This window comes from Stegostoma tigrinum, chromosome 4, assembly GCF_030684315.1.
Source record: "Stegostoma tigrinum isolate sSteTig4 chromosome 4, sSteTig4.hap1, whole genome shotgun sequence".
Lineage (NCBI taxonomy): Eukaryota > Metazoa > Chordata > Chondrichthyes > Orectolobiformes > Stegostomatidae > Stegostoma > Stegostoma tigrinum.
The window spans coordinates 7,144,022-7,160,314 of NC_081357.1; the positions used below are offsets into that span (position 1 = coordinate 7,144,022).

Here is a 16,293-nt window from a genome sequence, read left to right on the forward strand (position 1 = left end):
AGATGTGTAGACATTTTCCTAATGGGTCAAGGCTTTGGAAATCTGAAGCACAAAGAGACTTGGGAGTCCTAGTTCAGGATTTTCTTAAGGTTAATGTGCAGGTTCAGTTGACAGGAAAGCAAATTAACATTCATTTCAAGAACAGAGATTTACTGCTGAGGCTATATTAGACTCTGGTCGGACCACATTTAAAGTATTGGGAGCAGTCTTGGGCACTGTAGCTAAATAAGGATGTGCTGGAACAAAAACAAAGTTGCTGGAAAAGCTCAGCAGATCTGGCAACATCAGTGGAGGAGAAAACAGGGTTAACGTTTCGGGTCCGGTGACGGTTAGAACTGGTCAGATCTGAGGAAGGGTCACCGGACCCGAAACACTAACTCTGTTTTCTCCTCCACAGATGTTGCCAGACCTGCTGAGCTTTTACAGCAACTTTGTTTTTGTTCCTGATTTACAGCATCCGCAGTACTTTTGGTTCTTATTAAGAATGTGCTGGCATTGGTGGACATCCAGAGGAGATTGATAAAAATGATCTCAGGGATGAAGGGCTTGTCATATGAGGAGCAGTTGAAGACTCTGGGTCTGCATTTGATAGAAATTAAAGGATGGGTGTGGATCTGATTGAAATTTACAGAATACAGTGAGACCTGGAGAGACTGATGTGGAGAAGATGCTTCCACTAGTAGGAGAGGCTAGGACCATGGGGCATGGCCTCAGAGTGAAGGGACAACTCTTTAGAATTAAGATGAGAAGGAATTTCTTCAGCCAGACAGTGGTAAATCTGTGAAACTCATTGCCACAGAAGGCTGTGGAGGTCATTGAGTGTACTTAAGACAGAGATAGATAGATCCATGATTAGTAAAGGGATCAAGGGTTATGGAGAGAATGCAGAAGAATGGTGTTGAGAAACATAGCAGCTACAATTGAATGGTGTAGCAGACTCAAATGGCTGAATGGCCTAATTCTGCCCTGTACCTTATGGTCTAATATCCAATTTTGTTTCATAATTAATGGGAATTGTAAATGTTCCTCTGTAATGCCTCTCATTTTATGCTGTATTTTAGTTGTCATATATTTGATATACCAGCAAGCATCTGATACATTCAAGCAAATCAGGTTCCTATAATGTCAAGAGGGGTCTCCAAATTGCTTGAACCATGAAGACAATCGGCAAGTGCTTGGTCTGAAGACCAAATGTTACATGAAGTTTAAAGATTCTTTTCCTAGGATCTCGTGCACAAAGGGTTGACCTTCCCTGAACAGTATTCCCTCATTTGATCAGAGATAATGGGAACTGCAGATGCTGGAGAATCCGAGATAACAAACTGTGGAGCTGGATGAACACAGCAGGCCAAGCAGCATCTTAGGAGCACAAAAGCTGATGTTTCGGGCCTAGACCCTTCATCAGAAAAGGGGGATGGGGAGAGGATTCTGAAATAAATAGGGAGAGAGGGGGAGGCAAACCGAAGATGGATAGCAGAGAAGATAGGTGGAGAGGAGAGTATAGGTGGGGTGGTAGAGAGGGGATAGGTCAGTCTGGGTGGACGGACAGGTCAAGGGAGCGGGATGAGGTTAGTAGGTAGGAAGTGGAAGTGCAGCTTGAGGTGGGAGGAGGAGATAGGTGAGAGGAAGAATTGAAGCTTGGAACCCTGCAGCCCAATGGTATCAATGTGGATTTCACAAGCTTCAAAATATCCCCTCCCCCTACCGCATCCCAAAACCACCCCAGCTCGTCCCCGCCTCCCTAACCTGTTCTTCCTCTCACCTATCCCCTCCAACCTCAAGCCGCACCTCCACTTCCTGCCTGCTAACCTCACCCCACCCCCTTGACCAGTCCATCCTCCCCGGACTGACCTATCCCCTCCCTACCTCCCCACCTATACTCTCCTCTCAACCTATCTTCTCCTCTATCCATCTTCGGTCCGCCTCCCCCTCTCTCCCTATTTATTTCAGAATCCTCTCCCCATCCCCTTTTTCTGAAGAAGAGTCTAGGCCCGAAACGTCAGCTTTTGTGCTCCTAAGATGCTGCTCAGCCTGCTGTGTTCATCCAGCTCCAAACTTTGTTATCTAGTATTGTCTCATTTCCCTTCTTGAAACACTGGTCCATATTCATCCCATTCCACACTTACCTTTGAGTAAGGGATGCTGTTTAATCTTTTCAAATGTCCTGCCAGTTTTCACAGCTTTCTCCTCATGTCATAATTATTTATATAAGCAGCCATTAAATTAGCCAGACTAGTAGAATAGCCAGAATGGACAGGCGGTTCACAAAACAGCTTTCCCATCCAGAAATAAATTTTCCACGTTGATCCAAGACAAAGGGACACAGTAACACGGAGTCATTTGAAACCAACACTTTTCAAATCCCACCTTTATTTCAGTTTTCTGCATCATTTTAGAAAGCTAGCAGTGACCGTAAACATACTGATCATTTTAACCAAGCCTATTTGTTTTGACAGGTAAAAGCTCGCCTCCTAAAAATGGGAATTTTGAATTCCATGAACATTTTTCTACGGCAAGAAATTGATCGAATGCAGAAGGTTATTACAATGCTCCGAAGCTGTCTGAATGACTTAAAGTTAGCCATAGAGGGGACCATCATCATGAGCGAGGTCTGTATTATTCTCCTATCAACGGATGCAACTCACAATTTAAATTCTATTTTATACTCATTCGTAGAATTTATGTATTACTGCCTGATCAGAATTTACTACCTATAACTAATTTCCCTGGAGGCTGTGGTGGTGATCTGCCTTCGTGAAATGCTGCAGTACATGTGTGCCTTCATTGCTCAGACTATTGCTTATAGGAATTGGGACACCATGTTGAGGTTGTGCGGGACGTCAGAGAGACTACTTTTGGAGCACTGTATACAGTTCTGGTTGCCCTGCTATAGGAAGGCTATTATAAAATTGGAGAGGGTTCAGAAAAGATTTAAAAACTCCTGGTTTGAGTTATAAGGAAAGGCTGGATAGGCTGGCATGTTTTTCACTGAAGTGTAAGAGTTTGAGGGGTGACCTTATAGAGGGCTATAAAACCATGAGGGGCACAGATACGGTGAGAGGAAAAGGTGGTTTGCCTCGGGTAGGGGAGTCCAAAACTAGAGGACTTATTTTTCAGGCAAGAGGAGAAAGATTTAAAAGGGACCTAAGGAGCAACTTTTCACACAGGGTGTTTGTATGTGGAATAAATTGCCAGAGGAAGTGGTAGATGCAGGTACAGCTACAACATTTAAAAGACATATGGACCTGAATAGGAAAGGTTTAAAGGGATATGGACCAAACACAAGCAAATGGGACTAGTTTAGTTTGAGAAACTTGGTGGACGTGAGCAAGTTGGACCAAAGGGCCTGTTTCCATGCTATATGATTCTATGACTCTATGTTGCAATGAACACCTAGGGTAATAGGATACCTGTTGTGCTGTTAGGAAGGGAATTCCGGGATTTTAACAAAGCAGTAAGGAAGAAACAGTGATATAGTTCCAAGCCAGGACGGTGAGTGACTTGGAAGGAACTTGATGGTGATAGTATTCCAGTGCATTGGTCGCTCTGGTACTTCTAGACTCTAGAGGTGCTGCCAAAGGAACACTGGTGAGTTACTGCTTGTAGAGTATATACATAGAACAATGCAGCGCAGAATGGGCCCTTTGGCCCTCGATGTTGCACCAACCTGTGAACTAATCTAAGCCCATTCCCCTACACGATCTCATCATCATCCATATGCTTATCCATACATTGGCTGTCACACTGCATTGGTGTAAAAGGAGTCAATGTTGGTGGATGTGGTGTAAGCTGCTTTGGCTTGAAAGCACAACCAACCTATCGCATCTAAGGAATCAGTTCTGAGGAAGAGTCACCGGACCCAAAACGTTAACTCTGTTTTCTCCTCCACAAATGCTGCCAGACCTGCTGAGCTTTACCAGCAACTTTGTTTTTGTTCCATCAGATCTAAACTCTGAAGTCCTGTCACATCCAGACGTGAATAGTGGTAGACAATGAAACACCTCACTAGGGATTGGCACTACAAATATCCCCATCCTCAGCGATGGGAGAGACTAGCACATCAGTGCAAAATATAAGGCTGAAGCATTCACAGCAGTCTTCAGCCAGAAGTGCTGAGTGGATGATCCATCTCACGAAGCATCACAGATACCAGAGCATGCCCAGAAATGGTCGGAGGCAGTAGAACAGCAAAAGCTATGGAACCTGACAACATTCCAGCAATAGTACTGTAGACTTGTGCTCCATAATTTGCCATTCCCTTAGTCAAGCTCTTCCAGTTCAGCTACAAAATTGTTATCTACCTGATAATGTGGAAAATTGCCCAGATATGTCCTATACATAAAAAGCAGGGCAAATCCAACCTGCTCAATTACTGCCCCATCAGTCTACTCTCAGTTATAAATAAAATGATGGAAGGTGTCAGTTAGGAATCGAGTGAAGCTGTAGGCTGTTTCATTAAGCATGCCTTCAAAGTTTGGGCTGCTGTTTCTGCCAAACCATGAAATGATGGATGGTATGGAGCATTCCTTATAAGCCAATTTGACTTTAAGAAATACTCACAAATTTCCTGCTGGAAAATGAATAAACCCCTTGTCTGTGATCAACACTTCCAGGAGCCTGTAGATTGCAAAAGATACTCACACTTTTTCTATTGTCATCCCCATGTTTGACAATTGAAATCCATGCACATGTAGCCACTTTGAGTGACCATACACAATGACTAAGAACGTTGAGCCCATGAAAGGGGCATAGTCAATGTGTACCTATATCCAGGGTTTACCAGCTATTACAATAAATGTAGGGGAGCTGCTGGTGGTAATTTTTGTCCTTATTGGCACTCTGGGCACTGCCCCACCAACCTGGCTGTGTCTGTATCCAATCCTGGCCACCAGCCATATCTGCTCATCAACATCTTCATTTTGGACACTCCTGGATGTCCCTGGGGAGTTCAGGCAGTATCTGGCACAACCTTTGCTTGGGACAATCATGCTTGCTCCCCATAATAAAATACCATCCTCTATGGTGAACTGGTCTAATTAGATCCAGAAAGGGTTGAATTCTGGTTGTGATAGCCCATTTTTACCACGCATTGCCACCAGCTGTTTTAGTTTTGTCAGAACCGGAACTTGTTGCTTCTGATATTCTTAGAGGTGACTGGAAGGATGTCCAGAAAGTTTAAAACCAGAACAGACTCTGCCATTGGTGGCAGCATCACAGGTGGTGTATCTCCCAAACAGGATTGATCATGAATTTTCCATAGCAATTCACCAATCCAAGGAAAGATCTAAACTCCAGTACAGGCATGGAAGCCAGGGCACTTTTGATCATCCCCACTTTGTCTTCCAATGGGTGTAACCAATCTTGTTGATGCTGTAGCCCAAGTGGGTCACTTGGGTGTAACACACATTTCTTCCCTTCTCAGGCATACACTCACCTTGGAGAAATGTCTAATGATTATGTCAAAGCTCTCCATTAGACGTCATCCATTGACCAGAAACTAGACTTCATGGCAGAAGTACAGTGGCTACGAATGAGGTCAGAGGTTATGAATCCTGTTGCTGACTTCCCAAATCCTCTCCATAATCCACAGGGCACAAGTCAGGAAAGTGATAGAATACTCCACATCTGTCTAGATGGGTGCAGCTCTATCAAGCATCCAAGAAAGTTGACACCATCCAGGATAATAGAGGCTATTTAATACCAGAGTCTGGCAATTCTACTGTAAATCTCCTGATTTCTCAAAATCTGCCTGCAGTCTATAGAAGTTGAATACTCTGTACTTGACTAAATGAATGTAGATCAAGGAACAAAGAAAATTACGGCACCGGAACAGGCCCTTCAGCCGTCCAAGCCTGCACCGATCCAGCTCCTCTATTTAAACCTGTCGCTTATTTTCCAAGGATCTGTATCCCTCTGCTCCCTGCCCATTTATGTATCTGTCCAGATACATCTTAAATGACGTTATCATGCCTGCCTCTACCACCTCCGCTTGCAACGCATTCCAGGCACCCACCACCTTCTGTGTAAAGAACTTTCCACGCATATCTCCCTTAAACCTTTCCCCTCTCACTTTGAAATCGTGACCCCTAGTAATTGAGTCCCCCACTCTGGGAAAAAGCTTCTTACTATCCACCATGTCTATACCTCATGATTTTGTAGACTTCAATCAGGTTCCCACCTTAACCTCAGTCTTTCTAATATAAATAATTCTAATCTACTCAGCCTCTCTTTATAACCAGTGCCCTCCATATCAGGCAACCTCTCTTTATAACCAGTGCCCTCCATACCTAGTGAACCTCCTCTGTACCCTGTCCAAAACGTCTACATCATTTTGGTAATGTGGTGACCAGAACTGTACGCAGTATTCCAAATATGGTTGAACCAAAATCCTATACAACTGTAACATGACCTGCCAACTCTTTTACCAAAACAAAGTTGCTGGAAAAGCTCAGCAAGTCTGGCAGCATCTGTGGAGGAGAAAACAGTGTTAATGTTCTGGGCCCAGTGACCCTTCTTCAGAACCCCTGCCAACTCTTGTACTCAATACCCCATGCAATGAATGAAAGCATGCCATATGCCTTCTTGACCACTTTATCCACCTGCATTGCCACCTCAGGGTACAATGGACCTGAACATGCAGATCTCTCTGTGCGTCAATTTTCCCCAAGGCTTTTCCATTTACCACATAGTTCGCTCTTGAATTGGACTTTCAAAATGCATCACCTCACATTTGCCTGGATTGAATTCCATCTGCCATTTCTCTGCCCAACTCTCCAGGCTATCTATCTATATTCCACTGCATTCTCCAACAGTCCCCTTCACTATCTGCTACTCCACCAATCTTAGTGTCATCTGCAAATTTGCTGATCAGACCATCCATACCTTCCTCCAGATCATTTCCATATATCACAAACAACACTAGTCCCAACATGGATCCCTGGGGAACACCACTGGTCACAGTTCTCCATTTGGAGAAACCCCCTTCCACTACAACTCTGTTTCCTGTTGCCCAGCCAGTTCTCTCTCCATCTAGATAGTAAACCCTAGACCCCATGCGACTTCACTTTCTCCATCAGCCTACCATGGGGAACCTTTTCAAATGCCTTACTGAAGTCATGTATATGACATCTACAGCCTTTCCCTCATCTGTCAACTTTGTCACTTCCTGAATGGTCTGAATGTAGCTGAAACAACCCCAAGGCACATGACTTGCTGCTTAACCATACTCTGGGTGTACTTCCACTACACAGACTGCAGTGCTTCAAAAAGGCAGATTAGCTTTTTAAGGGAAATTAGAGATAAGCAATAAATATTGGCCCAATCAGATATATCTACAGATAACAAAGTGTGAAGCTGGATGAACACAGCAGGCCAAGCAGCATCTCAGGACCACAAAAGCTGACGTTTCGGGCCTAGACCCTTCATCAGATCATCCTCTCTGATGAAGGGCCTAGGCCCAAAACGTCAGCTTTTGTGCTCCTGAGATGCTGCTTGGCCTGCTGTGTTCATCCAGCTTCACACTTTGTTATCTTGGATTCTCCAGCATCTGCAGTTCCCATTATCACAGATATATCTACATCCCAGAAAAGAGTAAAAGGAACATCCAGGACAAAGTAGCCCGCCTGATTGATGTCCCTTTAACACAATAACCCTTCACTCCCCTCAATGCTGGTATGCCATAGCTGCACTATCTATCTTCTACAAGAAACAGCTTGCCATGGCTTCTTTGCAGCACCTCCTGAACCACTCAGGAACATCAAATCCATGACGTTCCTTCCAGCATCCTGGTTATGCAATATCCAGAAGCAGGACGTCTTGCTGCAAATGTGCATGGCCTTGTTTCGAGATCACCTGGAATATTATGGACAGTTTTGACCTCCTTATTTGAGGAAGGATGTTCTCACTGTGGAAGAAATGCAATAAAGATTTACCAGATTGATTGCTGGGATGATAGGAGTGACGTACGAAGAGTAATTGGATCGGTTAGGACTATACTGCGTCCAGTTCTGGGCGCCCTATTATAGGAAAGATGTGGATGCTTTGGAGAGGGTTCAGAGGAGGTTTACCAGGATGCTGCCTGGACTGGAGGGCTTATCTTATGAAGAGAGGTTGACTGAGCTCGGTCTCTTTTCATTGGAGAAAAGGAGGAGGAGAGGGGACCTAATTGAGGTATACAAGATAATGAGAGGCATAGATAGAGTCGATAGCCAGAGACTATTTCCCAGGGCAGAAATGGCTAGCACGAGGGGTCATAGTTTTAAGCTGGTTGGTGGAAAGTATAGAGGGGATGTCAGAGGCAGGTTCTTTACGCAGAGAGTTGTGAGAGCATGGAATGCGTTGCCAGCAGCAGTTGTGGAAGCAAGGTCATTGGGGTCATTTAAGAGACTGCTGGACATGCATATGGTCACAGAAATTTGAGGGTGCATCCATGAGGATCAATGGTCGGCACAACATTGTGGGCTGAAGGGCCTGTTCTGTGCTGTACTGTTCTATGTTCTATGTTCTATGTTCTATATTCTCAAGAGTTTAGAAGAATGATGTGGGTTTGGGGGTGTGGGGATATCACAGAAATCTTTAAAATTCTAACAGGACTAGACAGGGTAAGTGCAGGAATGATGTTCCTAGCTCTAAGGATATGGTGTAGGCTATTTAGGACGGAGAGAAGGAGAAATTTCACCACCCAGAGATCAGTGAGTCATTGGAATTTTCTGCTGGAGAAAGCAGCTGAGGCCAAAGTAGTGAATGGTTTCAAGAATTTATTTCAATGATTTGGATGTGAATGTCGGAGGTATGATTTGTAAATTTGCTGATGAAACCAAAATAAATGATATCGTTGACATCGAACAAGATTAGCTCAGAGTACAACATGACCTTGATCAGATGTGCCAACGGGCCAAGAAGTGGCAGACAGAGTTTAATTTAGACAAATGTAATGTGTTGCATTTTGGTAAGGAAAACCAGGGCAGGACTTATACAGGTAACATCAGGGCCTTGGGGAGTGTTGCTGCATAAAGAGACTGAGGTTTGTAGGTGCACAGTTCCTTGAAAGCGGAGTCACAGGTAGACAGAGGGTCAAGAAGGCATTTAGCATGCTTCTCTTTATTAATCAGAACGCTGAATATAGGAGTTGGGACATCATGTTGCAGCTGTACAGGACACTAGTGAGGCCACTTTTAGATACTGCATACAATTCTGGCCGTCCTTCTGTAGGAAGAATGTTGTTAAGCTTGACAGGGTACGGAAAAGATTTACGAGGATGTTGCCTGAACTGGAGAGTTTGAATTATAGGGAGATGCTGAATAGGCTGAGGCTTTTTTCCCCTCGATCTTCGGAGGCTGAAAAGTGACCTTAAAGAGGTTTATAAAATCATGAGGGGCATGAATAAGGTGAATAGCCAAGATCTTTTTCCTCAGGTTGGGGAGTGCAAAAGTAGAAGGCAAAAGTTTAAGGTGAGAGGGGAAAGATTTATAAAGGACCTGAGGGGTAACTTTTTCATGCAGTGGGTTGTTCATGTATGGAACGAGCTGCCAGAGGAGGTGATGGAGGCAGCTACAGTTACAACTTTTAAAAGGCATCTGGATGGGTATATGAATAGGAATGGTTTGGAGTGGTATGGGCCAAATGCTGGCAAATGGGACAAGGTCAGTTTGGGATATCCGGTTGATACAGACGAGTTGGACCTAAGGGTCTGTTTGCATGCTCTATGACTCTAAGACGATAAGTTAGATATAGTCCTTCAGGGTAAAAGAATCAAAGGGAGAAAGCAGGTACAGGGGACTGAGTGGGTGATGAGCCATGATCATATTAATGGTGGAACAGGCTCAAAGGGCCAAATGGCCTACTCCTGCTTATAATTTTTATGTTTCTATATGTATCTCACGTACAATTAGGGATGGGCAATAAACGCTGGCCTTGTCAGTGATGGATATACCTTGTGAACTATGAAGCAAACATATCATTTCAATCGGTTGTTGATGTCTGGTCAAGTCTTGGATTCTATATAACATGCTTTTCCATTACAGAATTTAACAGATGCGTTGGATAACATGTACAATGCTCGTGTACCCGGGCTGTGGAAGAGGATTTCCTGGGATTCCACTACTTTGGGATTTTGGTTCACAGAATTCCTAGAGAGAAATGCACAGTTTTCTTCCTGGATATTTGAGGGCAGACCCAATGTGTTTTGGATGACAGGGTTCTTTAATCCCCAGGGTAAGTACCTGTAATTGCAAGAACATTACACACTGGCAATATACATGAAGCATTATTAGTTTGCTATTCTTTGTGTCATTGTAATTGTGATTGTAAATTGCACTTAGTTCATCATTGTTTTGGAAATATGCACTAAACTGTATCGATATTAAACCATCCAAAAGCATATCACAATAATGTTCGAAATAATAATTAATAATTAATACTGAACCATGCAAGGAAATGTTATGACAAATGACTAAAAACTTAGTCAACGTTGGAGGTTTCAAGGAGCAGATTAGAGGAGCAAAATGAGAAGGACCAGTGGAAAGGCTTAGGTTGGGAATTGTAAAGCATAGGATCTAATCTAAGCAGCTAAAGATGGAGATTAAATTGGATGTACTCAAGAAGCTAGAATTGGAGACACAGATGTCTTGTAAGTTTGTGGGACTGAAGAGTTTATAGACTTGCCAAAGGGTGAAATGGTTATGGACTTTTGAAAACAAGAGTGAGAATTATCAATCAAGGCATTTCTTAACTGGAGGTCAATCAGCACATGAGTGATGACTGAATGGAATTAGTAGGAATGATAATATAGTTTTAGCTGACCTCACATTTGCAGAGATATGGGAGGTGAAACATGACTGCTTTGGAATAATGAGGTGACCGATGCCGAGGTCATTCATAAAATCATGGACAAACAAAAGGGGGAAATTAAAGCAACTCGGAATGGGCAAGAAATGCTGCCCAACCAGCGACACCCACATCCCACAGATGAATAGAAACAAAAAACAGTGAAAAGCTATCAGGAAAGGTTCATTCTAAACTTTCTCTATTGAACATAAGTTTGTTATTAATTTGTTATTATTACTTGAAGTGAGCTTTCTGCTTTAGTATTGAGTGGGTGTTCAGATAAGTGGGGTATGGATGCTAGGGCAGTTGCTTGCTCCTCCTGCAAAATGTGGCAGTTGGGAGATGTGGCACACGTCTCCGCTGGCTACATCTGCGGGAAGTGCACCCAGCTACAGCTCCTTGAAAACCGTGTTAGGGAAATGGAGCTGGAGCTGGATGAACTACGGATCATTCGGGAGGCAGAGGGGGTAATTGAGAGGAGTTATCGGGAGCTGGTCACTCCTAAGGCTCAGGACGAGGATAGATGGGTTACAGTTAGGGGGAGGAAAGGGGACAGACAGACAGTGCAGAGATCCCCTGTGGGCATTCCCCTCAGCAATAAGTATACCGTTTTGGATACTGCTGGGGGGGTTGACCTACCAGAGGAAAGCCATATTAGTCAGTTCTCTGGCACTGAGCCTGACACTGTGGCAAAGAAGGGAAGGGGGCAGAATAGAAAAGTACTCGTGGTATGGGACTCGATAGTTAGGGGAATCGACAGGAGATTTTGTGGGCAAGATCGGGATTCCCGGAAGGTATGTTGCCTCCCTGGTGCCAGGGTCCGGGACGTCTCCGATCGGGTGTATAAAGTTCTGAAAGGGGAGGGTGAACAGCCAGAAATCGTGTTACATATTGGCACAAATGATATAGCCAGAAATAGGTTTGAGGATATAAAAAGTGATTTCAGGGAGTTAGGATGGAAGCTGCAGAGCAGGACGAACAGAGTAGTGTTCTCTGGTTTACTACCGGTGCCACGAGATAGCGAGGTGAGGAACAGGGAGCGGGCGCAGCTGAACACGTGGCTACGCAGCTGGTGTAGGAGGGAGGGTTTCAGATATGTTGATAATTGGGATGCCTTCTGGGGAAGGTGGGACCTGTACAAGAAGGATGGGTTGCATCTGAACTGGAAGGGGACCAATGTCCTGGGTGGAAGGTTTGCTCGAGTAGTTCGAGAGGGTTTAAACTAGTATGGCAGGGGGGTGGGAACCTGAGCTGTATACCAGAGGTGAGCGTTGATGCAGGTGAGGCAGTAGCAAGAGGTAGACCAGCTAGTTGGAAGGATTTTCCTGGGAAGGAACCAAGGGATCGGTTAAAGTGTGTTTGCTTTAATGCAAGGAGTATCAGGAATAAAAGTGATGAACTTAGAGCATGGATCAGTACCTGGTGCTATGATGTTGTGGCCATAACAGAGACATGGGTTTCTCATGGGCTGGAATGGTTGCTGGATATTCCAGGGTTTAGAACATTTAAAAAGAATAGGGAGGGGGGAAAAAGAGGAGGGGGTGTAGCACTACTAATCAGAGAGGGTATCACAGCTACAGAAGCTTCCATTGTCGAGGAAGATCTGCCTACTGAGTCAGTATGGGTGGAAATTAGGAACAGCAAGGGAGTAGTCACCTCGTTAGGGGTTTACTACAGGCCCCCCAATAGCAGCAGGGAGATTGTAGAAAGCATAGGTCGACAGATTTTGGAAAAGTGTGGACGCAGTAGGGTTGTTGTAATGGGTGACTTTAACTTTCCTAATATTGATTGGAACCTCCTTCGAGCAGAAGATTTGAATGGAGCTGTTTTTGTAAGGTGTGTTCAGGAGGGTTTCCTAACGCAGTACGTTGACAGGCCGACGAGGGGAGAGGCCATTCTAGACTTGGTGCTCGGAAACGAGCCGGGGCAGGTATCAGATCTTGTGGTGGGAGAGCATTTTGGTGATAGTGACCATAACAGTCTCTCATTCTACATAGCTATGGAGAAGGAGAGGATTAGGCAGAATGGGAGGATATTTAATTGGGGAAGAGGAAACTATGATGCGATTAGACACGAGTTAGGAAGCATGGACTGGGAGCAGTTGTTCCATGGTAAGGGAACTATAGACATGTGGAGATGGTTTAAGGAACAGTTGTTGGGAGTGATGAGTAAATATGTCCCTCTGAGACAGGCAAGACGGGGTAAGATAAAGGAACCTTGGATGACGAGAGCGGTGGAGCTTCTAGTGAAAAGGAAGAAGGTAGCTTACATAAGGTGGAGGAAGCTAGGGTCAAGTTCAGCTAGAGGGGATTACATGCAGGCAAGGAAGGAGCTCAAAAATGGTCTGAGGAGAGCCAGGAGGGGGCACGAGAAAGGCTTGGCAGAAGGAATCCGGGAAAACACAAAGGCATTTTACACTTACGTGAGGAATAAGAGAATGGTCAAAGAAAGAGTAGGGCCGATCAGGGATAGCATAGGGAACTTGTGTGTGGAGCCTGAGGAGGTAGGGGAAGCCCTAAATGAGTTTTTTGCTTCTGTCTTTACGAAAGAAACGACCTGTGTAGTGAATGAAACCTTTGAAGAGCAGGTGTGCATGCTGGAATGGATAGAGATAGAGGAAGCTGATGTACTGAAAATTTTGTCAAACATTAAGATTGACAAGTCGCCAGGCCCGGATCAGATTTGTCCTCGGCTGCTTTGGGAAGCGAGAAATGCAATTGCTTCGCCACTTGCGAAGATCTTTGCATCCTCGCTCTCCACTGGAGTCGTACCTGAGGACTGGAGAGAGGCAAATGTAATTCCTCTCTTCAAGAAAGGAAATAGGGAAATCCCCGGCAATTATAGACCGGTAAGTCTCACGTCTGTCGTCTGCAAGGTGTTAGAAAGGATTCTGAGGGATAAGATTTATGACCATCTGGAAGAGCATGGCTTGATCAAATACAGTCAACACGGCTTTGTGAGGGGTAGGTCATGCCTTACAAACCTTATCGAGTTTTTTGAGGATGTGACTAGTAAGGTTGATGAGGGTCAAGCTGTGGATGTGGTGTATATGGACTTCAGTAAGGCATTTGATAAGGTTCCCCATGGAAGGCTCATTCAGAAGGTCAGGAGGAATGGGATACAGGGGAACTTAGCTGCTTGGATACAGAATTGGCTGGCCAACAGAAGACAGCGAGTGGTAGTAGAAGGAAAATATTCTGCCTGGAAGTCAGTGGTGAGTGGGGTTCCACAGGGCTCTGTCCTTGGGCCTCTACTGTTTGTAATTTTTATTAATGACTTGGACGAGGGAATTGAAGGATGGGTCAGCAAGTTTGCAGACGACACAAAGGTCGGAGGTGTCGTTGACAGTGTAGAGGGCTGTTGTAGGCTGCAGCGGGACATTGACAGGATGCAGAGATGGGCTGAGAGGTGGCAGATGGAGTTCAACCTGGATAAATGCGAGGTGATGCATTTTGGAAGGTCGAATTTGAAAGCTGAGTACAGGATTAAGGATAGGATTCTTGGCAGCGTGGAGGAACAGAGGGATCTTGGTGTGCAGATACATAGATCCCTTAAAATGGCCACCCAAGTGGACAGGGTTGTTAAGAAAGCATATGGTGTTTTGGCTTTCATTAACAGGGGGATTGAGTTTAAGAGTCGTGAGATCTTGTTGCAGCTCTATAAAACTTTGGTTAGGCCGCACTTGGAATACTGCGTCCAGTTCTGGGCGCCCTATTATAGGAAAGATGTGGATGCTTTGGAGAGGGTTCAGAGGAGGTTTACCAGGATGCTGCCTGGACTGGAGGGCTTATCTTATGAAGAGAGGTTGACTGAGCTCGGTCTCTTTTCATTGGAGAAAAGGAGGAGGAGAGGGGACCTAATTGAGGTATACAAGATAATGAGAGGCATAGATAGAGTCGATAGCCAGAGACTATTTCCCAGGGCAGAAATGGCTAGCACGAGGGGTCATAGTTTTAAGCTGGTTGGTGGAAAGTATAGAGGGGATGTCAGAGGCAGGTTCTTTACGCAGAGAGTTGTGAGAGCATGGAATGCGTTGCCAGCAGCAGTTGTGGAAGCAAGGTCATTGGGGTCATTTAAGAGACTGCTGGACATGCATATGGTCACAGAAATTTGAGGGTGCATCCATGAGGATCAATGGTCGGCACAACATTGTGGGCTGAAGGGCCTGTTCTGTGCTGTACTGTTCTATGTTCTATGTTCTATGTTCTATGTTCTATGAAAATGAAAGATTAAAATTAAGGGTTATCTTAAGACTTGGACTGGATAGTCTGCATCTTAAGGCTTTAAAAGAAACATTTATAGTGATTTTGGGGAGGCGATGGCCCAGTGGTATTATCGCTGGAGTGTTAATTCAGAGGCCCAGATAATGTTCTGGCGACCCAGGTTCAAATCCCGCCACAGTGGATGATGGAACTTGAATTCAATAAATATCTGGAATTTAAAATCTAATGATGACCGTGAATCCATTTTCAATTGTCAGGAAAAACCCATCTGGTTTTCCTTTAGGGAAGGAAACTACCATCCTTACCTGGCTTGGCCTACATGTGACTCTGGACCCACAGCAATGTGTTTGACTCTTAACTGCCCTCTGGGCTATTAGGGATGGACAATAAATGCTGCCTAGACAGTGATGCCCTCATCCCATGAAAATGAATAAGGATATTAGTTATAATCTTCCAAAAATTGCCTAGATTCTGGAATGCTCCCTGCAGAGTTAAAAACAATAAATGGGACACCTCTATTCTAGAAAGGACAGAAACAGAATGCAGGAAACTACAAGCCAGTGAGCCGAGCATCTATTATTGAAAAAATGTTTGAATCCATTATGAAGGAAGAAATATCAAAGATTCAGAAAATCAAAGTACAATCAGGCAGCATTAACAGAGTTAACATGGTTTTTGAAAGAGAAGGCATGTTTGATAAATTATTAGAGTTCTTTGAAATTGTGATAAAAGCATGGGTAAAGGGAAACCTATAGATCTAGTGGAGATATCCAAAAGACACATAAAAGGTTACTGCACCAGGTAAGAGCTCATGACATTGGAGAAAGACTTGGATAACTAACACAAAACTGGAAGTAGGGATAAACAAGTTATTTTCAGGTTTGCAAGCTGTAGCCAATGGCGGGAGTTGAGGGTAGTGTTCCAGGAAAGTTATTTATAACCTATAATGATGATTTATTGAAGGGACAGGGTGTATTGGTGTCAAATTTGCTGATGTATGAAGGTGATGAGAAAATATGTTGTGGGGAGGGCACAAAGAGAGTGGAGTAAACATTTGGCAGGTTGAGTGTAACATTGGCGGGTGTGAGGTTGTCCATTGCAGAAATAACAATAGAAAAGCAGAATATTATTTGAAGGAAGAGAGAGACTGTGGAATGCTGCAGTGCAAAGGGATTTGGGTGCCCTGGAACATGAATCAGAAAAAATAAGTTTGCATATACAGCAAGTGATTAGAAAGGCAAATGCA

General features: G+C 44.3%; 1 protein-coding gene across 1 annotated transcript in view; it reads left to right on the plus strand.

Moving 5' to 3' along the window:
• The window catches only part of LOC125452340 (dynein axonemal heavy chain 8-like), a 1,165,100-nt gene that overhangs the window by 1,143,468 nt on the left and 5,339 nt on the right, over positions 1 to 16,293 (plus strand). The window contains exons 95-96 of the mRNA XM_059645122.1: positions 2,457 to 2,609; positions 10,023 to 10,212. Of these exons, the coding sequence (XP_059501105.1) occupies positions 2,457 to 2,609; positions 10,023 to 10,212 (343 nt within the window). The remainder of the gene's footprint in view (positions 1 to 2,456; positions 2,610 to 10,022; positions 10,213 to 16,293) is intronic.